General features: G+C 39.0%; 1 protein-coding gene across 1 annotated transcript in view; it reads right to left on the reverse strand.

The window, feature by feature from the left end:
* Positions 1–7,153: 7,153 nt before the first annotated feature.
* RRM1 (ribonucleotide reductase catalytic subunit M1) overlaps positions 7,154–25,326 on the reverse strand; it is a 43,855-nt gene continuing 25,682 nt past the window's right edge. Inside the window, exons 9-19 of the mRNA XM_008019950.3 lie at positions 24,831–24,914; positions 23,046–23,207; positions 22,594–22,673; positions 21,410–21,611; positions 17,966–18,115; positions 17,543–17,764; positions 15,625–15,701; positions 12,318–12,453; positions 11,069–11,164; positions 9,456–9,644; positions 7,154–7,837 (exon numbers count right to left, since the gene is read on the reverse strand). Coding sequence (XP_008018141.1) covers positions 7,649–7,837; positions 9,456–9,644; positions 11,069–11,164; positions 12,318–12,453; positions 15,625–15,701; positions 17,543–17,764; positions 17,966–18,115; positions 21,410–21,611; positions 22,594–22,673; positions 23,046–23,207; positions 24,831–24,914 — 1,587 coding nt within the window. The 3' untranslated portion in view covers positions 7,154–7,648. The remainder of the gene's footprint in view (positions 7,838–9,455; positions 9,645–11,068; positions 11,165–12,317; positions 12,454–15,624; positions 15,702–17,542; positions 17,765–17,965; positions 18,116–21,409; positions 21,612–22,593; positions 22,674–23,045; positions 23,208–24,830; positions 24,915–25,326) is intronic.

The raw sequence follows: 25,326 nt of genomic DNA on the forward strand, positions 1-25,326 counted from the left end.
AAGGCTGGGGAGAGCCAAAGAGGCTGTAGAACATGAGAGTGGAAACTGCCAGGGTGAGAGGACTTTACTAACTTGGGAAGTTGAGGCTATGATCTCTGAGAAGAGATAAGCAGGCAGTACTCAGGGACAGGCTCAAATTTCCTCAGCAGATTATGGGCTCAACAATAGGTTCCCTCTTGGTCAACTGTTGCTTGTTAAATTCTTAGAATGTTCTTTGTTTTCACACCCAGCAATAAAATTGCATTTACCTATCTATCCTTCTTAGTTTATTTCCTCCGTCCTCTTTCTCCCAAATCCTGAGAAAGTCCCAACTAATATCTAGATGTATGGGGCTTCACTAAGGGAGTCTTATAGAGCAAGTCATACACAGACCACAACCTGCCTGGCCTAAACATCTAGTCTGAAACAAATAAACAGACAGGCACTTCCCTAGGGCCCAGTCTCTCCCAAACATAGCCTAAGTTTGACATGAAGTTTATTCTGACCTAATACACAGGTCATCCTGAGGCTTCCAGTCTAATTCAGGTAGCAGGCTGGGTTCTAGAGTCCAGTCAGTCCCAAACACAGGTTTCCTGAGATCCCAAAGCTGTACAGGCACACAGGTCAGGTTTACCCTGTGATGTCCAGTCTAACCCACACAAATAGGTCAGGTCCTGCCCAAGGGTCCCCAGTCTGTTATACACCCAGACCACCTTCTTCAGGGTCCCAGTCTGACCCGAAGACGAGAGTAGACTCTACCCTGGGGAATCCAAACTCAGCCAAACACACAGATCAGATTTTGAGGCCTCCATGCTGACCTCAGGCACACAGATAGGGTCCTGCACTGGAGCCCAAGTCTGACCCAAAGACCAGACTAAGCCCTGATCTGGGATCCAGATCCAAGTTGGAACCAAAGCTATAGTTAGGCCATTCTTCCCTTGACAGCCAATGTGATCTACCTAAAAGCTAACTCCTGCTTAAAAGACTTCTACAGCTGTGGCTGGACACAGTGGCTCACACCTGTAATCCCAGCACTTTGGGAGGCCAAAGCAGGCAGATCACTTGAGGCCAGGAGTTTGAGATCAGCCTGGCCAACATGGCAAAAGCCCGTCTCTACCAAAAATACAAAAATTAACCCGGTGTGGTAGCGTGTGCCTGTAGTCCTGGCTACTTGGAAGGCTGAGGCAGCAGAATCACTTGAACCCAGGAGGCAGAGGCTGCAGTGAGCCAAGATCGAGCCACTGCACTCCAGCCTGGGCAACAGAGTGAGACTCTGTCTCAAAATTAAAAAACAACAATAACAAAAAAGCAACTCCCACAGCTCCTTATCATCTACAGAAGGGAAGAGTGTTCAGGTAATGTTCCAGAAAAGGGCTGTGGTGCCTGCACACTGCACAGAATCATCTACTAAACAAGCCTGAGTTTTCTCTTCCTCTGTCAGTTGATCATAGGGAACTCCCCATAAGCCATAGGTGTAGGCTGAGGAAGAAAAGGCAGTCAAGGAGAATTGGAGACCTCAGGCTTTTGGGTCACTTCTTCATGGTCACTTGTGCCTTCAGGGTTTGCTTGAGACTGATTTTGTATATATCACTTCCATTTGATGATGGACTGCTGCTGTGCATGCTCAGCTTTATGGCAAGTTGAATCAGACAACAGCCAGCTCAAGTCACATGGTAATGTTGTGGCGCATGGTTAAGTGTTCAGTCTCTACTAAGGCAAACCAAAAGCTGTTTCTCAAAAGGAGAGTAGTTATGCACAGGGGATGATGGCAGGGCTTTGATCCAAAATCCTAAGCACCTGTCCTGTGATTCACTTACAGGGGCCTGCCAAAGGCTCCAATAAGCATCTCTATCTGCCATGGCCACTTCAAGCACCATTGGATCTGAGGGATCAGATGGCCCAAGTAGCAGAGAAACTTCCCTGACAGCCTGGACCTGTGGCAGTGCTGTCTCTTGTTCTGGGCCCCAGAACTAGCAGCTTTTGGTAAACAGGATGGAGTAGCATGCCCCAGTGTGCTGCTCCAAATGAAACCTAAATTCAATGGGAGTAATTAGATTTCAGAGTGGCATATGGAGGCACTCAATTGCCATAACCAAGCTGGAAATGGTTACCATTTTTTACCTCCAAGACTCAAAGAGGTACACTAAGTATCATGCCTCTTTCTTGCTTGTAGGAGGGTCAGATGCAACAATTTATCCTTCACCTTAGAAAGGGTATCTCGAAATGCCTCACACTAGATGCCTAGAAATTGTCCTATGTAGAAGGTGGTCCTGAATTTTAGTGAGATTTCCCACCTTCTGACATGCAAGTATTCTACCAATGAGTCTACAGTAGTCACTACTTCTTGTTCACAGGTCCAATTGATATAATGTCACCAATGTATTGGACCAGAGTGATCTCTTGTGGAACAGAAAGCTGATCAAAATCCTGTAAACTAAACTATGATGTAGGTTTGGAGAGTTTATATACCCATGAGGCAGGACAGTGAAGGTGTATTGCTGGCCTTGCTGGCTGAAAACAAACTTGTTTCAGGTGGTCTTTACTAAGGGGTATGAAGAAAAAAGCATTTGCCAGATCAACAGCTGCATACCAGGTACGAGGATATGTGTTAACTTGCTCAAGCAATAGAACTGCCTTTGGTTGGAGTCATCACCCAGTTAAGCTTATGATAATCTATTCTTTCTCCAAAATCCATATCTTCTGCAAAGGCCAGACAGGTGAGTTGAATGGGGATGGAGTGGAAATTATTTCTGCATACTTTAAGACCTTGATGGTGGCACTAATTTCTGGCATCCTTCCAGGAATGCAATATTGATTTTGGTTTATCATTTTCCTAGGTAGAGGCAGTTCTAGTGGCTTCCACTTGAACTTTCCCACTATTATAGCCCTCACTCAAGTCAGAGAACCAATATGGTTGGTTCTCTGTGTCTGTTGCTGAGTGTATCTATTCCAATTATGCATTCCTGAACTGCATAGTGAAATAACCACAGGATGGTTTCAGGGATCCCTGGAGCCACTGTGAGACAGACTGGAACTAAAACTCCATTGATCACCTGATCTCCATAAGCTCCTACTCCAATTGGAAGACCACAGTGACATTTTAGTTACCTGGAACTAGTGTCAGCTTAAAGTCTGTGTCCAGTAATCTTCAAAAGGTTTGATTATCTTTTTCCCAATGTAGTTACTAGTAAAAGGCCATAGATCCTTCTGGAAAAGGCTGGAAGAAAGATTTAACAGTATATATCTTTGACAGTGCAGTGGGATCCTTCCTCAAGGGGACTTGGTCTCCCTTTCATTTGAGGGGTTCTGGGTCTGTAAACCAGTTCAAATCTGGGAATTGATAGAGGGGCCATAATTCTGGTTTTATTATTCAAATTAGATTTGTTCACTTAACCTAAAACTCTTCTGCTTATATAGATCAAGTTAGAATTTAACAGATTCCCCACGTATTTCACCTAGAGGAACTCCATGATCACCTAGCCAAGCCATATCTCTGTGAGTCAGACTTGTTTTGGAGACAGAGTCTTGCTCTGTCACCTAGGCTGGAGTGCAGTGGCACCATCTCAGCTCACTGAAGCCTCTGCCTCCTGGATTCAAGCAATTCTCCTGCCTCAGCTTCCCAAGTAGCTGGGACTACAGATGCGCACCACCACACCAGGTTAATTTTTGTATTTTTGGCAGAGACAGGCTTTCATCATGTTGGCCAGGCTGATTTCAAACTCTTGGCCTCAAGTGATCTGCCCACCTCGGCTTCCCAAAGTGCTGGGATTACAGGTGTGGGCCACTGCGTCTGGCCTAGTCAGACGATTCTGATTGCTGCTTTAACTCTGCTGTCCATTACAGTAACCATTTGAACTACTTCCTCTATAGTATACCAAGGCAGGACTGGCATTTCAACTTCATTTAGGGCAAATTTTGGTTCATGTTTCAACCAAGCAACCAACCAGCTAGAGCAGGATCTTTTTGATCCCCCATGCTGCAATATTAAATCCAAAATCTCTGCTTTGTGGGCCCCTATCAATAAACACTGCCTGATCCAACTTTATGTTCCTTCCACCATTATTACGTACCCTAATATCCATTTCCACACATATTATCAAATGGGAAGAGTCATGTAGTTCTTTTTGAGTGTAGCACACCTCCTATATCTCACTTAGTACCTCACCTTTGGGGCCTGCTGGGACTTGGATCTAGTTACAGGTTTAGAAGGAAAGAGGGGTGGTCAGGGTGGGTCCTGAGGACAATCAGCAGAGTCCTGTAAGGCAATTATCTCAGAGGAAGACATTAGTTTCCTCAGGGAAAGCAGTTAATGTCAATTAGATATAATCAGATTGGGTAAATCAGTTATCTCTGCTTCTACTGGCAATGAAGACTCATCAGAATTTAGAGATTCAATATTACCAGCTTCATCAGGATCTTCCCATGAGTCATCATTCCAATTTTCATGATCCCATTCATTCCCAGTCAATATCCTCACTTTAGTAGCAAAGGTACCCTGCAAGGCTGGGAATTCAATTTGCATTGTAACTCAGGCACTTGCAAAATGAGATTCTGGGTTTGGTTTCAGAAATCTCAACTCTGCAGCTACAGAAGGTAAAGTTTCTTTCAAACCAGACAGACAAATTTTCAGGTCTAGTACTTAAGTTGAGAATTCAAATCCCTGAAGTCATCCTTTTCTTTCTCCAATTTATCCAGTGCAATTAAGAGCAAGCAGCCAATCTTATTAGTTTGACAAAAAGGTTTGAAGGTATCATATCTCTGTCAAAACATTAACTGAACATGCACTAAAGGAACAAAGACTTTGGCGATCATACGTGATAAAGAATAGTCTCTGCAAAATTAGTTTGGGCTGGGCACTGTGGCTCACATTTGTAATGCCAGCTCTTTAGGGGGCTGAGGTGGGTGGATCAGTTGAGGCCAGGAGTTCGACACCAGCCTGGCCAACATGGCGAAACCCCATTTCTACTAAAAACACAACAAATAGCCAGACATGGTGGTGCACACCTGTAATCTCAGCTACTCAGGGGACTAAGGCATGAGAATTGCCTGAATCCAGAGGCAGAGGATGCAGTTAGCCAAGATCGCACCACTGCATTCTGGCCTGGGTTCTGACACTGCATTCTGACAGTGAGACACTGTCCTAAAAAAAAAAAAAAAAAAATTTGGAAATGTCTCAAATGGAATACTACAGTCTTCAACACAGCAATGAAACAAAAAACAGTAAGCTCTGGAGTAGAAGAATCTGATTACTGGAGTTACCTCATTATAATAGTCAATTTCAACAACAAAAATCACAAGGCATACAAAATAAAAGAAAGAAAGAAAACACGGCCCATTCAAAGTAACAAGAAAAAAATGACAGACACCATCCCTGAGAAAGCCAAGACATTGGATTTACTCAACAAAGACATTAAAACAACTGTATTAAATATACTCAAAGAGCTAAAGGAAAAGATGAACAAATAAATAAAGGAAATCAGAAAAACAATTATTAACAAAATCAGAATATCAACAGAGACAAAAATTACAAAGAAGAATAAAAATTCTGGAGTTGAAAAGAATAACTGAAATGAAAAATTCACTAGAGGAGCACAATAGATTTGAGCAGGAAGAAGAGAGAATCAGAAAACTGGAAGATAGGACACTGAAATTATCAAGTCTGGGAATAGAAAGAAAAAATAAAGAAAAGTAAATAACGCCTAACAGACCTATGGAAGACCATCAAGTCGACCAATGGATGCACTACGGAAGTCCCTATAAGGAGAGAGAAAGGGGAAGAAAAATTATCTAAATAATGGCCAAAAACCACCCAAATTTAACAAAAGACGTGAATCTACAAATCCAGTAAGCCCAGTAAGTCCCAAGTAGGATAAAGATAAACTCAGAGACCCACACCAAGACACAGTATAATGAAATTGTCAAGTCACTAAGATGGCTATTATAAAAAATATGAGCTGGGTGTGGTGACTCACACCTGTAACCCCAAGACTTTGAGAGGCTGAGATGGGAGGATTGTTTGAGCCCAGGAGATCGAGGCTGCAGTGAGCTATGATGGTACCACTGCACTCCAGCCTGGGCAACAGAGCAAGACCTTGTCTCAAAAAACGAAACAAAACAAAAACAAAAATATAAAAAATAAGTGTTGGTGAAGATATGGAGAAAATGGTACCCTATTGTATTGCTGGTGGAAATGTAAAATAATGTAGCTGCTGTGGAAAAGTTTGGTAGTTCCTCAAAAAGTTAAAGATAGAATTACCATAATTTCCAGCAACTGTATACATACCCACACATACCCATGGATACCCCTGTATACATACCCAAACGAATTGAAAGCAGGAACTCAATAGACACTTTTAAGCCAGTGTTCACAACAGCATTAGTCAAAATTCCTTAAAAGGAGGAAAGAACCCAAATGTCCATCAAAAGATAAGTGGATTAACAAAGTGTGGTAGCCTAGGTGTGGAGACTCATGCACGTAATTCCAGCACTTTGGGAGACTGACACAAGTAGATCCTCTGAGACCAGCCTGGCCAACATGGTGAAACCCTGTCTCTACCAAAAATACAAACATTATCCTGGCATGGTGGCATGCACCTATAGTCCCAGCTACTTGGGAAGCTGAGACACAAGAATCACTTATCACTTGAACCCAGGATGTAGACGTTGTAGTGAGCCAAGCCAAGATCGTACAGCCTGGATGACAGAGCAAGACTCTGTCTCAAAAAAAAAAAAAAAAAGAATGAAATTTGGATACATGCTATAAACTGTGAAAACATTATGCTAAATGAAATAAGCCAGACATGTATTCCATTTATACGAGGTACCTAGAATAGGCATATTCATAGAGACAGAAAGTAGAATAGAAGTCACCAGGGACTTAGGGGCAGGGAAATGAGGAGTTAAGGTTCTTATTGATACAGAGTTTCTGTTTGGGATGATGAAGTTCGGGAAACAAATAGTGGTGATGGTAGTATAACACTGTGAATATGCTTAAGTCACTGAATTGTATGTTGAAACATAGGTAAAATGGTAAATTGTATGTTATGTATATTTCACTACAAGAAAAAGAAAAAGAAAAAGGCATAATTTCCTCCCCGAATTCTCAAAGAACAGAAAATTTTTTTTCAAATTTGACTTTTTTATGAAAGTAAACGACAAAATTAATCTCATACAATCACTTAGAAATGTTTAGCTTTATTTCAGAGTAACCTATAGGACCATATCCAAATAAAGGTCCTATCAGTACTTCTCATGAGTTATCACTCAGTTTTGCTTCTAGAGACCCACCAGTCAAAGCAGTAAAACTAAATCTCCTTAACAAAACTGAAGTCATCAGAAAATCAGTGCTAAAGGGGTGATGAAACTTTACTTAATCACTCCCTGTATGCAAGAAGACTTATTGCATTCCTAAAACTTCTACTTTGATTCCCAATATATCTGTTTTTTTTTTCTTTTTTTCAAAAGCATCATTTTGGTGAAAATTCCAATATATGAGTTTTAAAAAAAAAAAAATCATTATCATCGTAACAGTACTTTAAATCAATTATTCCTTTTGCCTGCAACAGGGTCCAGCAAAGCCTTACCACCTCAAGCAAAATCCACTACACCTATCTATGCTCAAGAAGTAGTTTGGCTACTGAAGATATGCTGGTCTCTTCCAAGCCTTTCCTCAGGATCCACACATCAGACATTCATCTCTATTCTCCAAAGAGCACACCATGGCTGCTGTGTTCCTCTCCTTCTCTTCTTCCTCCTTTGATACCTTTTCCTTATCTTTTAGCTTCTCCTTATTTAGAGTGAACTGGATTGGATTAGCCGCTGGTCTTGTCCTTAAATAATACATCCCAGTCTTCAAACCCTATAAGGAAAGTAAAGACAATGATTAGGAGAAACTCTGTGAGAATACTAGACATTCCTGGCTGGGCGCTGTGGCTCACGCCTGTAATCCCAGCACTTTGGGAGGCCAATGTGGGTGGATCACTTGAGGTCAGGAGTTTGAGACCAGCCTGGCCAATATGGTGAAACCCCGTCTCTACTAAAAATAAAAAATTACCCAAGAGTAGTATTGCATGCCTGTAAATTTCAGCTGCTTAGGAGGCTGAGGTTGCAGTGAGCCAAGATTGTACCACTGTACTCCAGCCTGGGCAACAGAGCAAGACTCTGTCTAAAAAAATATAAAATAAAATAAAATAATAATAGTAAAATAAAATACATTCCTGGCCAGGCGCAGTGACTAACACCTGTAATCCTAGCACTTTGGGAGGCCAAGGCAGGTGAATTGCTTGAGACCAGCCTGGCCAATATGGCAAAACCCCATCTCTATTAAAAATACAAAAATTAGCCGGGTGTGGTAGCACACGCCTGTGATCCCAGCTACTCGGAAGGCTAAGACACGAGAATCACTTGAACCCAGGACAGAGGTTGCAGTGAGCCGAGATCACGCCACTGTATGCCAGCCTGGGCAACAGAGTGAGTCTCTGTCTCAAAATACATACATACATACATACTCACAGACAGACAGACAGACATAAAATAAAATACATTCCCATTAACCAGATCAAACTTTTTTTAAACTTGGAATTCTATCTCCTCTAGGAGTACTCTCAAAAATGCTTTGCGAGTCAGATAGAAATACCCTGTTCTTTTCACCCCTAAAACAGGCTTATCTCTTTGGAAAGGTCAAACATTTTTATTCTTTTGTCTTTGTTTTTATGTACATGACTTCCAAGTTTGCCCAAGACAACATGTCTGCCTTAGGTTATAACTATTTAGAGAGCTAGACTGTGTCTCTGTATAACAACAGACTAAAAGACTTCAAAGATGAAGATTATCATCTTCTATTCAGTATCCTCAGTGCTGGCACCTACTGGATGTTCAATAAATGTTAAATTAAAAAACAAATTTATAATTCTACTTAAATACCCAATACATTATCAGGGAATAAGAACATAATCTAAAATTACCGACTTTACAGCTGGCAATGACTAGCTAAGTAATCTGGCTTTCACTTTATAAAGGGAGAAAACAATGGATGTTTTCGAATAGTGGGTTGAGGTGTGCAAAGTTTTATTTGAGGAATGGTGGTAATGCACACAAAATGGCTGGGAGCAGAGATATTAGAAGGAATAAGGTCAGTTTAGAATAACAGCAGCAGAAAAGGAAGGAAGATATTTAAGAAATAATACAAAGGAACAGTCAACATAACTTGGTAATTATATAGAGAGTAAAGGAAGGAAAGGATCACAGGTAACTCCAAGTTTTCAAACCTAAGAAGGAAATAAACCTAACAGAAACAAGAAAATCCAAGGCAAGACCTTGATCTGGTACAAAAACCATGGGTTGGTTTTAATATTCTGGATTTGAACTTAAAGAACTTCTAGGTGATAATATTTAATGGGTGGCTAGAACATAAAATCATTCCAATGCCAAAATATCTCAAGCTGGCAATTAAGTCCTCCTTGATATTCTCTACCAACCTGCTTCCAGCCGTAGAAGTGCATACTAGTGAGTTTGCCATAGTTAGGCTCAGCAATGTGGATATTCAAAGATTGGCTTTGATCAATGAAAGCACCTCTCTCAGCTGCCATCTTGAGAACGGTTTTCTGAGAGATTTCCCACACAGTTTTATAAAGTTGCTTCAGGTCATCAGGAATTTCTGGTATGCTCTAAAGAAGGAAAACCAAATGTTTACTTTACTCCAGTTAAAGAAAGCAGTGTGTAATTAATAGAATAGTGACACAAGGTTTGACCCTGGTTTTACTTCCTTCCAGATCTGACCTTACTATTCAGTATCATATGATACGATCCTTATCAAGTTTACCAAGACTATTTAGGAAGTTGAACAAAACCCCATCTAACCAACCAAATATCAATCTGGTGACGGTAATTTCAGCATCCCTTTTTGGTTGGTTTTTGATTTCCAATATATCTGTTTTTGAGAATTAAAGATTGGTTTATGACCCAAACATTCATTCTTCTAGAGGCACTTAAAGAAAGGAAAAGTCAGAGCTAAGCAGCAATAAATGACCCTTGAGTTTTGCAGAAAACACAAAAACCAAGGGCTGTAATTCACAGGGATCAAGGTAAGCAATGAGATAAAACCCTTTAAATAAGCTAGGATTCCAAACTCCCTTTGGAATCCAAATAAATCAGGTTTTCTTAGGTCTAGGGTTAACTCTCATTAAAACACAGAGACTAGCTAATGCTAATTTCTGTCATCAAATATGGAACTGTTACAGGACTCATCATCTGTGTTGCTAAGCAGACCAACATTTAGCCAGACACCTCTATTTGCAAATAAATGCCTCTTGACTCTTAGTTGCAAATATTTACACTATTTGTGACTCTGTCTTTTGGACTATCAGTCCTCAACCATGATTTTTAATTAAGCTTGACTCTCTTAATTTCAGTCTATCGATGATCCCCCAAATTTTGATGTACTTTGGAATCACCAAAAGAATCTTTAAAAAGTATTAATGTGTGAGACCAGGCACGGTGGCTCATGCATGTAATCCTAGCACTCTGGGAGGCCAAGGCAGGCGGATCACCTGAGGTCAGGAGCCTGGCCAACATGGTGAAATCCCGTCTCTACTAAAAATATAAAAATCAGCCGGGCGTGGTGGCAGGCACCTGTAAACCCAGCTACTTGGGAGGCTAAGGCAGGAGAATCATTTGAACCCAGGAAGCAGAGGTTGTAGTGAGCCATGATCCCACCACTGCACTCCAGCCTGGGCAACAGAGACTTTGTCTCAAAAAAAAAAAAAAAAAAGTGATGTCTGGCTCCTGCTCCTAAACATTTAATTGGTAAAGAATGCAACCTAAGCTTCAGAATTTTAAAAGTTCCCCAATTGATTCTAAGATGCAGAAAAATTGAGTACTACTATTTTATATTATTGCATAAAAACAAGATGGTAAGGGCTATGTAAAGATGTGTACAATCCTAGCACAACAATGAAGAGGTGAACAGAGCTACATAAGCAAAGCCTAGATGAACGCAATGAAGTTATTTTCTCCATTGTTTGGCATGAGTGAGGAGGTACCACAATGTCCAACTCAGCCCCTGCAGAGCACATTTCATTTTCATTCTTACCTGAATAGAGCCATTGCATGCAATAATCTGGTTTTTCATCTCTTCATGCCATAGGCCCCGCTCAGTAAGATCTTTCAATAAGTGAGGATTTACAATCTGAATGGAAAAGCAGAAAATATATGAAGAAATAAACAACAGTGACAGCTTAGAAAAGACTACAGCTTTGAAGCTTAAACTAAAATCACTTAAGAATTATTTAATGCTAGATTGCTTGGTAAATTCTATTTTTATAAAAATGAGACATCAATGCCACCACACAAAAGCTATATTCCTTTAAGATCTTGACATCTGTTATTCAAGAAACAATATAATTAGCCAGGCATGGTGGCGCAGCACGCCTGTAATCCCAGCTACTTGGGAGGCTGAGGCATGGGAATTGCTTGAACCCGGGAGGCAGAGGTTGCAGTGAGCCAAGATCACACCACTGCACTCCAGCCTGGGTGACAAAGTGAGACACTTTCTCAAAAACAACATCAACAACAACAAAAACATTGTGGTGTGGTCATCATTATATAATATATACACATATCAAATCATTATACTGTATACCTTGGATTTATACACAATTTTTATTGTCAATTATACCTTAATAAAGCTGAAAAAATATTTTAGTTAAAAAAGAAACATACAGCATTTGCAAAAGTGAAAAGAATAGCGTCTAAGATGGGTAAATCTATAAATACTTAGGTTAAAAAAATTAGAAACGTATCCTTCTCAAACTTTACAGAACTTTATTTCAAGATATCTGGAAATTCACAAATAGTCTTTTAAATTGAGGTTCTCAAATACTAGCTACACATAAGAATTACCTGGGAACCTTAAAAACAAAGAAACAAAAAACCACTGGTCTCACCCACCATAAATTCTAATTGGTAACCAAGTCTGAGAACCACTGCCTTAAATGATACTTCTTTATATATTTTGAGTATCCTAACTTAAGCATCTGGGGGAAGTTATAGAATACATCACTATGATTACATAATGATTAAACATTATGTTAACTCTACTATCAACAACTTACTTTCATACTTGACCCTCAGTAATTCATTTTTTCAACAGATCATTTATTAAATGCCTATTGTGCTGAAATATTAATAACAAATAATAATATTGGAGATGTAGATGACTCTCTTTATCAAAGCTTTGCACCCAAACTAAGAAAATGGGCAAATTAAACACGAGTTAGCATTTACTCCCAACATCAGGCTTTCAAAAAGTCTCCCTGTAGGGCTGGTTGTGAACTGCTCACCTGAAATTCTCCTGACAAGACTCTGCGAGTATAGATGTTGCTGGTGTAAGGTTCAATGGACTCATTATTCCCCAGGATCTGAGCAGTGGAAGCTGTAGGCATCGGGGCAATAAGTAAACTGTTTCTTATACCATACCTACAGAAAAGGAGATTATCAGGTACTAGTCCCAAAGCTACAATCTGCCAGGAAAGTAGTTACTTTAAGTCACTGTAGTAAATATAGATAAATGTAGTAAATGTAAATGTAACATCATAGATGCATTGAACTCACATGTTGACTTTCAAATTAAACTACTACAGGCAGGCAATTCCACAGTATGGGTGCTATTATAGCTCCCTCTCCTCTTAAATGCCTGACTCCTAAACTGAATTAGTATAATTTTTATTGTTGGCAATCCTTATCATGCCATGATTTATGCCACTTGGACTGTGGCACTCAGGAATCATAACACTTGATACACTATCTTGCCTAGGGAAACATTCAAAGTGCTGTTGAAGCGCTCCCCACCTGTATTAGGGTATGCTCATCCAACCCTCATTCTTTTCTAAGTGTCTATAAAATCACTGTGCTAGGCCCCTTCTGGAAAAATAATAATGAGAAAATGGTCAGAATCAGACAAATATCACCATAATTCTCCATTATCCTGTAAACAGGAAGAAATTATACTCAAAGTATATTCTTCAATTATAAGTTCCTGGAAGAAGGTTAACATCTTTTGACAAATCAATGCCCAAGAGTACTTAAGAGAGAATATACTATCTGACACACTGAGAAATCCCCCAACTGCCCCTAGCTCACCTTCAAAGCTCAGCCTAACTGATACCAATTTTAAAACATCTTTCCTGATCAGGCAGGCACAAATACAAATGTCAAATACAAATATCTGCTCTGCAAACATTTTCTCTGACTTGTACCTTTCCATACACCTTAACTACTTGTCTTCTTAGTCTCAAGTTTTTAAAACACAAAGAGCCTGTATTTCCTACATTCTATACTTATGGATTCATAAGATGCTTAGCATACAGCCTCATATCCTGATGGAGTCTGTACAACTGGATATAGTTTGGCTGTGTCCCCACCCAAATCTCATCTTGAATTGTAGTTCCCATAATCCCCACGTGTTATGGGAGGGACCTGGTGGGAGGTCATTTAATCACGGAGGAGGTTACCCTCATGCTGTTCTCATGATAGTGAGTTCTCACAAGATCTGGTTTTATAGGGGGCTTTTCTCCCTTTATTCAGTACTTCACTTGCCGCCATATTAAAGAAGGACCTGTTTGCCTTCCCTTCTGCTATGATTGTAAGTTTCCTGAGGCCTCCCCAACCGTGTAGAACTGTGAGTCAATTAAACCTCTTTCCTTTATAAATTACCCAGTCTCAGGCAGTTCTTTATAACAGTGTGAGAACTAATACAACTGGGTTCTCTACTTTTTAGTTTTTATTATCTTTTCATTTACTTTTTTTGGGGGGTGTTTCTCCACCTTACTCTGTCACTTTGTAGTGAGGTATCAAGCAAACCACCAACTATCTTCATGTCTTTACTGCCTCATCTGTAAAATAGCAACACCATCTGTCTACAGACAGGAAACTGTTGTGAAAAGTCATACATATATGATATATTCAAACTATGGAATTGTCTGTAATAATTAAAAACATTAGGTAGATCTACATGTACTAAAAGAGAAAGAGCTCCAAAATAAACCACTAAATAACAAGTCTCAAAATACATCAAGTCTTTTTTTTTGAGACAGTCTCAGTCACCTAGGCTGGACTACAGTGGCACAATGTCGGCTCCCTGTAATCTCCACCTCCTAGGTTCAAGTGATTCTCATGCCTCAGCCTCCCGAGTAGCTGGGATTACAGGCATGCGCCACCATGCCCAGCTAATTTTTGTATTTTTGGTAGAGACGAAGTTTCGCCATGTCGCCCAAGCTGGTCTTGAACTTCTGATCTCAAGTGATCCGACCACCTCAGTCTCTCAAAGTGCTAGGATTACAGACGTGAGCCACGGTGCCCAGCCCAGAATACAAATTTGATCACATTTATGTGACAAAACCGTGTGTGTGTACCTATCCGAAAATGTACTGAAAAAGATCTAGAAAAATACACTCCATTAACAAGGCTTATCTCTGGGAAAAAGAATAAGTTACTTTTTTGGTTTGTTTTCTGAGACAAATGGTTGGCAGAAGTATGAAGAAGGGCTTTTACTTTCTATTTTATTTCTGCATTTGAGCTTTATTAATAATAAATTTGTGTTCATATACTAATTTTGAAATTAGAAAAAAAAAGTCATGTATATAAAAAACTAGGCCATAGTATTTTGAGGGGGGGGGAAATATATATATATAGAGAGAGAGAGAGAGAGAGAGAGAACAGGTTCATTTTCTTAAAAGTTGAATTTCCCATGTAAATACACTCTTGGAAGTGTGTGTGTACTCTTGGAAGAAAACCAAAAGGATGATAAGATGCACACAGGGTTTCTGGGGGAGGCAGTATTAGTATAATTTTCATTTTCTCTTTCCAAATCTATGTTTTCCTAAATTTTCTAACATGTATTATTTGACTAGGAAAATAATTTTAATTTAACAATTTTAAGGCAAACAGTTATTTTTTTTAAAGAGCATTTTAAAGCTACTGCTTCATTCTCCAAATATTAATCACTTTGCATATGCATTAACCCATAAATGACAAAGTCATCACGATAGAAAACAAAAACAATTTGCTTTGTTATTCACTCTGCAAAACATTCTGCCTGCCTTCGAATCCATTATGCTTATTAGTTTGAAAGGTCTACAAAAACTCAATTTTAAAACTTTTCTTTCCTATAGTTAAAACACATTACCCTCCAAAAACTCTTCCAAAATCCCTTATTCCTATGACAAAATCCCTTAAACCTATGACAATCAATTCAAACAAAAGCCATTTATATGGCCGATGTAACTAAATCGGGAAATAAATAAGAATCAAAAACATTTAAAAAAAAAAAAAGCATAGTTGGAAAAAAGCCTTAATGAGAAAGAAAATTACCTAATCTAGGTGTGTTAAGTTCCTAAAATAAGATCAACTAATAATAGCAATTCCTACCATGTACTGAAATGCTTTCATTGTGCCAAGCAACTTGCAGGTTGCTATATATAGATTATCTTACAAAGTTTTTTCCCAAATAGTTTTGTGAGATAGGCCATTTTAGCCCCATTTGTAATAAATGAGTTTAAGAAGTTAAAATGACATATCTAACTTCTGAAGATCCAGAAGGTGAACCTAAACCCTTCTGCCTTCAAAGCTACTTTACATCTCTTCACTTACTTTGCAATGTTCTCCTTGAGAAGGTTCCAGTCCCATAGGTCTGTAGGAGTAACATTCCACATATCATACTGAAGAATCTAAGGAATACACAACTCAAATTTATTCTACAGCAAGTTAAAACTATGAAAAAAAAAAAAGACTAGCTGCCATGTCACCACATCCCAACAAATGCTGTCTTCTAATCGACCTCTATGAGGAATACAAGCTCCAGAGATTTTCCTGTACAAAATTCCATGTAGTCATATTGATCAGAAGCAGGCTAAGAAAACTGATTATCCCACATCATATCTACAAACCAGAAAACCCTAAAATTCATAAAAGCATGTGGCTGATACATTCTGTTTTTTTACAGTAAAAATGTTACTTTAACCTTGTCTTTCTTCAGTGCCTTCATCTGTCCCTTGATCTGTTTACTTAGCTAAAAACACCTATTTTCCTCTAATACCAGCAGGAATGTCAGAAATAAAATTAACATTTTATATAGAAAAGAATCATAGTACTGATAATAAAGGCAGTGAAGGCAGAATTCTAACACAGCTCCTCAGATTCCCACACCTTGGTCCACAGGCTATTTATAATCTCCACTTGAGTATGGACATGACTTGAGAATAGGATGGATGTCACTCCAGTGATTATGGCAAAGGTGAAAGGTTTCTGCAGATGTAATTAAGGTTGCAAATCAGTTGATTCTGAGTTAAATAAAAGGAAGATTATGCCAGGAGCAGTGACTCATACCTGTAATCCCAGCATTCTGGGAGGCCAAGGCAGGTAGATCACTTGAGGTCAAGAGTTCAAGACCAGCCTGGCCAACATGGCAAAACCCCGTCTCTACTAAAAATACAAAAATTAGCCAGGCGTGGTGCCATACGCCTGTAATCCCAGCTACTCAGGAGACTTGAGACAGCAGAATCGCTTCAACCTGGGAAGCAGAGGTTGCAGTGATCTGAGATCACAGCACGCACTCCATCCTGGGTAACAAAGTGAAACTCTGTCTCAAAACAAAAAAGGGGGGGTGGTGGTGGAGGGGTGGCGGGGAGATTATCCTATGTGGACCTGATTTATTAGGCGAAACACTCAAAAGAGACTAGAGTATGCCCCTTTTGAAATGAAAGATGGTCTCTCCCACTGGCCTTAAAGAAGCAAGATGCCATGAATCCTTGAAATATATTTTGCCAACAACGAGGTGAGCTTAGAAGAGAACTGTGTCTCAGATGAGACCACAGCCCTTACCAACATCTTGAACACAGACCCAGAAAAGAAGGCCCAGCTAAGCTAAGTCTGGACTCCTGACGTCTGGAAACTGTGAAATAACGAATGCATGTTTTAATCCACAGAAAATAAACACTGGCAGCATCCCTCTTATATTATTTTAGCAATGACTAGTTCTAAATAAGAGATTAAAACAGAGTATCCTTTTTACTCCAGAGGACAAAGGTACTGAAGTTTCCTATGGCTGGTGCAACAAATTACTAAAAACTTGATAACTTAAAATAACAAAAATGTATTCTCTCATAGTTCTGAAGACCAGAAGCCCAAAATCAACATGTTGGGAGGGCCACACTCCCTCCAGAGGCACTAGAAGAGATTCTGTTCCTTGCCTCTTACAACTTCTAGTGGCTATCAGCATTCCAAGGCTTGTGGTTGTAACACTCCAATTTCTGCCTCCATAGTCATGTTGCTTCCCCTTCTGTGTCTCTTGCAGGACAACTGTCATTAGATTTAGGGCCCACCTGGATAATCCAGGTAAATCTCCTTATCTCAAGGTTCTTCATTACATCTGCAAAAACCCTTTCTTGAACCAAATAAAATGAAATTCACAGGTTCCAGGAATTAGGAGGTGGACATATCCTTTTGTGGGGTCACCATTCAGCCCACTACAGGTACTCACAGGCAAAAACAATTTCATCCATATACTTACTCCTTTGCTAACTGGAGAGCCCTCATAGGTTTCGTATGGGCCCTGCTCCTTGGCAAGGTCACAGCTGGCTTCCAGGGCGCCATAATAAATAGTTTCAAAGATCTGCTTATTCAGTAATTGGGCTTCTGCACTCTCAAAAGGGTATCTCATCAGGATAAAAGCATCTGCCAGACCTTGAACCCCAATTCCAATGGGGCGATGACGTTTATTTGATAGGCATGCCTTTGTGTCAACAGATTTTAAAGAAAAGGAGAAAATATTACTGAACAGGAAAATCAACATTCTGTACTAAATGAGACAGACTACCTCTTTTTCTCAAACCACTTTACTGACAACCATTTAAATAATGACTTGAAGATCATGATTGATTCCTTTCAATTTGGATTTCAATAATTACCAATAAGCAGAGAAATATATTCATACCTCTGGTACAGGATAGTAGTTTATATCAATAATTTTATTCAAGTTTCGGACAACAACTTTAGTGACTTCAGCCAACTTCTTAAAGTCATATGTGTGTTCTGATGTGACATACATATTCAGGGCCAGGGAAGCCAAATTACAAACAGCAACCTGGAATGCAAAAAACAGGTCAAGAATCACACAATTTTTATTTCTACTTCCTATGTCAACTACACCACCATGTGAGCCTCTAATACTCTCAAGACAATAAAATGTTAAATTTTTATATTTGACTTCTCCCTCTTCATCATTCATCAGTCCATTTCTAAATCCCACTGATTCTATTTCTTCAATACCTAGTCATATGTGTTAGTTATAACATGCATCAGCAAAATAAGATAGAGAATCCTGTGTTCCACAGTACACAGCTCTATTACCAGACATATATCACACTATGTTATAATTAGCTTTTTACATATACCTATCTCATTATTCAGTAGATAAGTGCCCCTACAATATGGTAGCCACTGGCTACATGTATCTATTTAAAATGAAATAAAATTTGAGTTTCTCAGTTGCACTAGTCATATTTCAAGTGCTTAATAGCCATCAGATACAGAACAATTCCATCACTGCAGAAAGTTCTTCAAAGCACACATGTCCACCTCACCTTCACTAATATTCTGATAAGCCCTTAGCAACAAAGGATTCCAATTTGTGATTTCTGAAAAAGCTCCTCCACTACACTAGGCAGTGAGCTTCACACAAGGATCATTTTATTTATATCTTTAGCACTAGCAACACATCTGGCACACAGTAAGTCTTGATAATGCTGAATGAATACACTTTCTTTTCCATTTTGGTTATGACTATCCCAAGCCAAAGTCTTAACTTCTCTCACCTGGACTACTGAAAGTTTCCCATTGAACTCCTGATGCCCTTCACATCTACTCCATTCTACACATGTTGCCAAATACCCATTTTTAAAATACAGCTTGAATCACAAAAGTCTAATAAATACCAGGGAGAAAAACAGGCAGGAAAAGAAGACAGAGAGTACTTGGGATAAAAATGAAGGGGGTGTAATTTTTAAACAGAGTTGTTAAGAAAGACCTCACTGAAAACGTTGCATATGAACAAATAACTGAACAGGTTAGAAAGCAAACCATGTGGCTATGGGAAGAGGGGGTGCATTTTAACATTCAAGAGGGAAGAAAGAGCAAAAATTCTGAGGTAGGAGCACGCTTGACATGTTTGAGAAAAAGCAAGAAAATTAATAAGGTTGGAGCAGAGTGAACAAAGGGGAAAGTAACCGCAGATGAGGTGGGTTATCCAGTTGTGTAGGACCTTGTACGGCATTCTAAGAACTCTGGATGGAAAGGAATGAAGTACTGATACATGCTACAACACGAATAAAAGAATATGTTCAGTGAAAGAAGCCTGACACAAAAGGCCACATATTATATGATTCCATTCCTACGGAATGTCCACAAATCTAGAGACAGAAAATATATTAGTGGTTGTCAAGGGCTGAGGGAAGAAGGGAACAGGGAGTGACTGCTAATGGGTAAAGTGTTTCATTATCTAGAGTGATAAAAATGTACTACAGGCTGGTCACGGTGGCTCATGCCTGTAATCCCAACACTTTGGGAGGCCGAGGGGGGTGGATCACGAAGTCAAGAGATTGAGACCATCCTGGCCAACACGGTGAAACCTCATCCCTACTAAAAATACAAAAATTAGCTGGGCGTAGTGGCGCGCGCCTGTAGTCCCAGCTACTTGGGAGGCTGAGGCAGGAGAATTGCTTGAACCCAGGAAGTGGAAACTGCAGTGAGCCGAGATCGAGCCACTACACTCCAGCCTGGTGACAGAGACTGTCTCAAAAAACAAACAAAAAAAAAACTACAATTAGATAGTGGTAATGGTTGCACAGACTTGCAGATACACCCAAAAAATAAACACACACACACACACAAACAACATGAATTGTACATTTTAAAAAGAATGAATTATATAGCTCAATTTACAAAAAGAAAGAACTCTGTTGACGTTGCAATGAGCCACACTCCAGCCTGGGCAACAGAGTGAAATCTTGACTCCCTCAAAAAAAGGAATTCTGCGTGGGTTAGCAAGCCAAAGAGTAGTTTTGTGCAGACAAATGACATTATCTGATTTTTATTTTTAAAATGTCAGTCTAGCCTCTATAATATAATCTATCTTGCATAATAGTTACTTCAGTATATGTCGATTTCTTCCAACTAAATTAGAAGTTTCCAGAGGACAGCATATTTATTTATATTCTCAAAGTACTTAACACAGTGTTTTATATATAGCTGGTGCACAATAAATTTTGAATTAAAATGTACCTTAGCAGTATATTTAACTCAATTTCCATTTACTTCCTGACTTTTCATTTGTCTTTTTTTTTTAAGGTCATAGAATTGAGGATCTACTCCTTCCTCATTTCCATAGTTTACACCCAATATCAAAGCAGCCTGTCATCCTATTACTGCAACCATCTCCCTAGGCTAACCTCTAACCTCTTCTCACAGCAAGACACTGTAACCAGACACAAGAACCATCGTTTTCATCTTAACATTTTGATACTATTTTCCTGTCAGAAACCTACAAGGGCTTCCTATCTCTGTGACATGTCAGTTTCTACCTTCTATCTCCCTTCTCCCAGCCATAGCCATTTCTCCATATTCCAATAATTAATCTACTTGCACCATCAAAACAGACTTACTTGCCACACTGCACAAAACCCAGCCCTGTCTCTGGCATATCATACAGACCACTCTTTCCAAATGGAAAGCTCCTCTCTAAAACTTTTTTTTAAAACATCAAATCCATGTCCCATTTCTAGCCTTGATTCTTCTGTGAAGTCTCTTTACAGACTCTGAGATTAGAATTGGATCTCACCATTCACTGAAAGGACTCTCTTTATAAGCTTACATACTTTTTTTGTTGCTGTTTTTGGTTTTTGTTTTTCTTTTTGTTTGTTTTGAGACAGGGTCTCACTTTGTCACCCAGGATGGAGTACAGTGGCACAATCTCAGCCCACTGCAGCCTCCACTTTCCAGGCTCAAGGCTTACGTACTTTAAACTGAATGTACATCCTAATACATTTTTGTGTGTCCTAAACCAACATAACTGTATATTTCTATTTTTCTTGAGTAAATGTTATTACAATGATGTGTGTATAAGAAAAAACTGTGTCTTTCCCACACGGCTTAGACTAAAAAACATTTATAGGCACAGATGATACCCTTTCCTTCTTTTGCTCTCTGCCTTTAATAGTATTCTTCTGCTTACCACTATGCAAACTCCCTTCACTTACCTCAAGTGAGGAATTCACAAATTCCTAAGGTTCTTTTCTTAGTACTCTAGAAAAGTACTCTTAGTACTCTAGGAAATGCCTAAGGTTCTTTTCTTAGTACTCTAGGAAGAATTTTTTCTACCTACCTCATCTTTGCTGGTGTACTCCACTATTTCTGTGCACAGGTTGCTGCATTTGATGGTTCCCAGGTTCTGCTGGTTGCTCTTTCGATTACAGGAATCTTTGTAGAGCATATACGGGGTGCCTGTTTCTGTTTGAGACTCAATGATGGCATACCAAAGCTGCTGAGCTTTTACAACTTTGCGGACACGACCCTGTTTCTCATAACTGAAAGGCACAGATATTTAATATATATTCTCTATATTTATTGTATATTTATTTACAATGTCTACGATATATATTTATTGTAGACAACTTGAAGACATTAAAATATAAAGTTATGAAAGCTCTTAATTTTTTTCTAAGTTTTGCTAAAGCAAAAAAGGAATATGATACTTATTTTACTCTGACTAAAGCCATAGAGGAAAATGAGGCTGTTTTAGGCTCCTTCAAATGATCCCAATCCCACTAAACCAATAATATCTTTCATAATAAAAAGGAGTAAAAACTAAGGAAACCAAATCTCTTAATATTGTGCTAATTTTTTTTTTCTTTTTTGAGACAGAGTTTCGCTCTGTCACCCAGGCTGGCTTGCAGTGGCACTATCTCAGCTCACTGCAACCTCCACCTCCGGGGTTCAAGCGATTCTCCTACCTCAGCCTCCCAAGTAGCTGGGACTACAGATGTGCACCACCACGCCCAGCTAATTTTTGTATTTTTACTAGAGATGGGTTTTCACCATGTTGGCCAGGCTGGTCTTGAACTCCTGACCTCAAATGATCCACCTGCCTCATCCTCCCAAAGTACTGAGATTACAGATATGAGCCACTGCACCTGGCCTATTTAATTTTAATAAACTATTGACATATGTATCCTAGTCACTCATGATTCCTTTATGCAATATAAAGCATAGCTTATCAAAAGTACTATATGACAGAGCAAAATAATAACCCTGCTAGTCATCTTAATTTTTAAAAGGATCAATTAAAAATCCCAAGAACGTATTTATACATTCCAAAGTTTTAAGAAAGAAGAAGACGCAACTCAATTTTGGTGAAGAGTTAGGAAGCAAATATGACCAAAATTATTAGTCACTTTTTCTCTTAGATGCTTCAAAAGATTTTTGACAAGAACTTTTGATATTTGGACCTCTGAAATAAGAGAAACCATGATTAAAACATTACTGTTTTCTTTTATATTTTTCCCATACCTTTCATATAGTTTCTCAAATTCTTCTCCCCAAACCTCATCCAGACCAGGACACTCATTTGGACACATCAAAGACCAGTCCTATAAAGGAAAGGACAAAATCACTCATAAGAAACTTAAAATAGCCAAGCATAATCCATTAGAAATACTACAAGCATAAGGTGACTTTTACAAGTTCTCTTGGAAATTTGCTGTAGAAATAACCATTTTCAGGTTCAGGCCCAAACATCTAGGTCTGCCTGTTTATACATGACCTTTCAAGCATTTAGATCACAAAGCATCTACTTTAGAGAACAGAAATATAAGACAAGCACAGCATCTCTTAACTTGTTCAGAATGCCTTCTGTGGCATCACACATAGATGGGCTCTTCCTAAGCATGACTTAAGATGACTAAAAAAGAGAAAGCTCATGTGAATCAAGTTGCCATTACCAACAAGTACCTCTCTCTCACCTGATTAGTCTCCACTCGTTTCATGAAGAGATCCGGAATCCAAAGAGCAAAGAAAAGATCTCTGGCACGCTGCTCTTCCTTTCCTGTGTTCTTCTTTAAATCAAGGAATTCAAAGATGTCTAAATGCCAAGGCTCCAGGTAAATAGCAAATGCCCCAGGACGCTAGTGGTAAATAAATCATAATTCTCTTCAGAATAAAAATGAAACAAAGAAACATCATGTCTCCCAAAGCACTTTTATAGTATCTCCTTTGATCTTCACTACAATGAATTAAATAACATAAAAGTATTATAAAAGTGTACAATTTTACAATTGTAAAAGTAATATTTTACAATTCTATGAGTAAAAACGAATGAATGATATAAACAAAATGTGAAACGAGAAAGGTTAACTTTTCTAAAGTGACCTGATGAACTACAAATGGAGCCTCCTCTTCAGCAATAGCCCAGCTCTCTTTACACAACATGACATGTACATAAAGCCCAAAGGAAGTTGCTTTTACAAAATAAGCCGTGCTCTTATTGAAGGTCAAAAAGTTGATCTGTCTTATCAAGGTCCCCAAAGTCCATCAGAGAGAAATTCATAAACTAACAGGTGATTAGTGTGCCTACAGTCACAAAAGGCAGACTCTAGTTGCAAACCATCCTGTTGATAAAACCAGGTAAACAACCCAATTCTTTCAACTTTACTGTTTCTTCTAGAATTAGGGAAGTTTTTGTTTGTTTGTTCTGTTTTGTTTGAGACAAGGTCTAGCTCTATTGTCCAGACTGGAGTACAGTGGTATAATCTCGGCTTACTGCAACCTCCTGCCTACCGGGCTCTAGTCATCCTCCCACATCAGCATACCTGGTTAATTTTTGTATTTTTTGTGGAGATGGGGTTGCATCAGGGTGGTCTTGAACTCATGAGCTTAAGCGATCAGCCCACCTCAGCCTCCCAAAGTGCTGGGATTACTGGCAGGAGCCACCACACCCAGCCAATTAGGGAGAGTTTTGTTATTCCAGTTTGTTTTTGTTTTTGTTTTAAGAACCAAGGCCAGGTGCAGTGGCTAACACCCGTAATCCCAACACTTTGGGAGGCCAAGGCAGGTAGATTGCTTGGGTCTAGGAGTTTGAGATCAGCCTAGGCAAGAAAGTGTGACCCCCATCTCTACAAAAAATATAAAAATTAGCTGGGTGTGGTGGCACAGGCCTATGGTCTGAGCTACATGGGAGGGCTGAGGCAGAAGGATTGCTTAAGTCCAGGAGGTCAAGGCTACGGTGAGCCAAGGTTGTGCCATTGCACTCCAGCCTGGGTGATAAGAGAGAGACAAAAAAAAAAAAAAAAAAAAAAAAAAACCAAAGAAAAACGTAGAGCACATGTTACAACCCCATTTCAAATGACATATTTATATGAGTTACAACTTGAGAAATTCTTTGCAAATAAACTATTATGTAAGAAAGCTGAATAGATCAGTGGTTGTCTAGAGCCAGGGATAAAGTATGTGTGGGTAGGGGTGACAGGGGTGACTGAATGTAAAGGTATATGAGGGAGAAAAGATTTTGGGGTAATGGAAATGTTCTACCTCTTTATCAATGTGGGGATTACACAAGTGTAACATTTGTCAAAACCCATCAAACTGTACATTTAAAGTATATGCATATTAAAATAATTATACCTCCTCAAATTGATTTTACAAGTAAAAAATAAGTAATTAGAAACCACACATAAATGAGCCATCTTAAGTGTATATGACTAAAGCACCTTTAGTTCTGATTTCTAGTACTTTCAAGTCATGGAGCATACCTTGTTCCCACCTTGATCCACATATCGAGCTGTGTTGTTATATACTCTCAGCATCGGTACAAGGCCATTCGAATTGCCGTTAGTCTAAAAGAGAGAACATGATAGAAAAGACAGAGGGCACTCAGCAAAGAAAAGAACAAAATGGCCCCATTCTTTTATCAAAAAAGATGACTAATTTCTAGGTAGCAATCTATGAAGTTTACCTGCTCTCCATCTCTGCTTCTGCTTTGGAAAAATAATGCCCAAATAAAATCAACAAAATGCTGAATACATTACAATTATGTACTAAGTTACCTCATGGCATTTCTAATTTACAATGAGATGTAGCAATTACAAGTCAAAGGGATCGAAAATCAAGGTAGCTAAATTTAAACTCTACATCTTCTAAAGGTCGTTATATAAAGATACACTTTGGGTAGAGTAAAAAAGAATATAAATACTACTACAATGCCTTTTTCCCAAAAGAAATCAAGGCAATTTATAATAAGAATTACAT

This window comes from Chlorocebus sabaeus, chromosome 1, assembly GCF_047675955.1.
Source record: "Chlorocebus sabaeus isolate Y175 chromosome 1, mChlSab1.0.hap1, whole genome shotgun sequence".
In the NCBI taxonomy this organism is placed as follows: domain Eukaryota; kingdom Metazoa; phylum Chordata; class Mammalia; order Primates; family Cercopithecidae; genus Chlorocebus; species Chlorocebus sabaeus.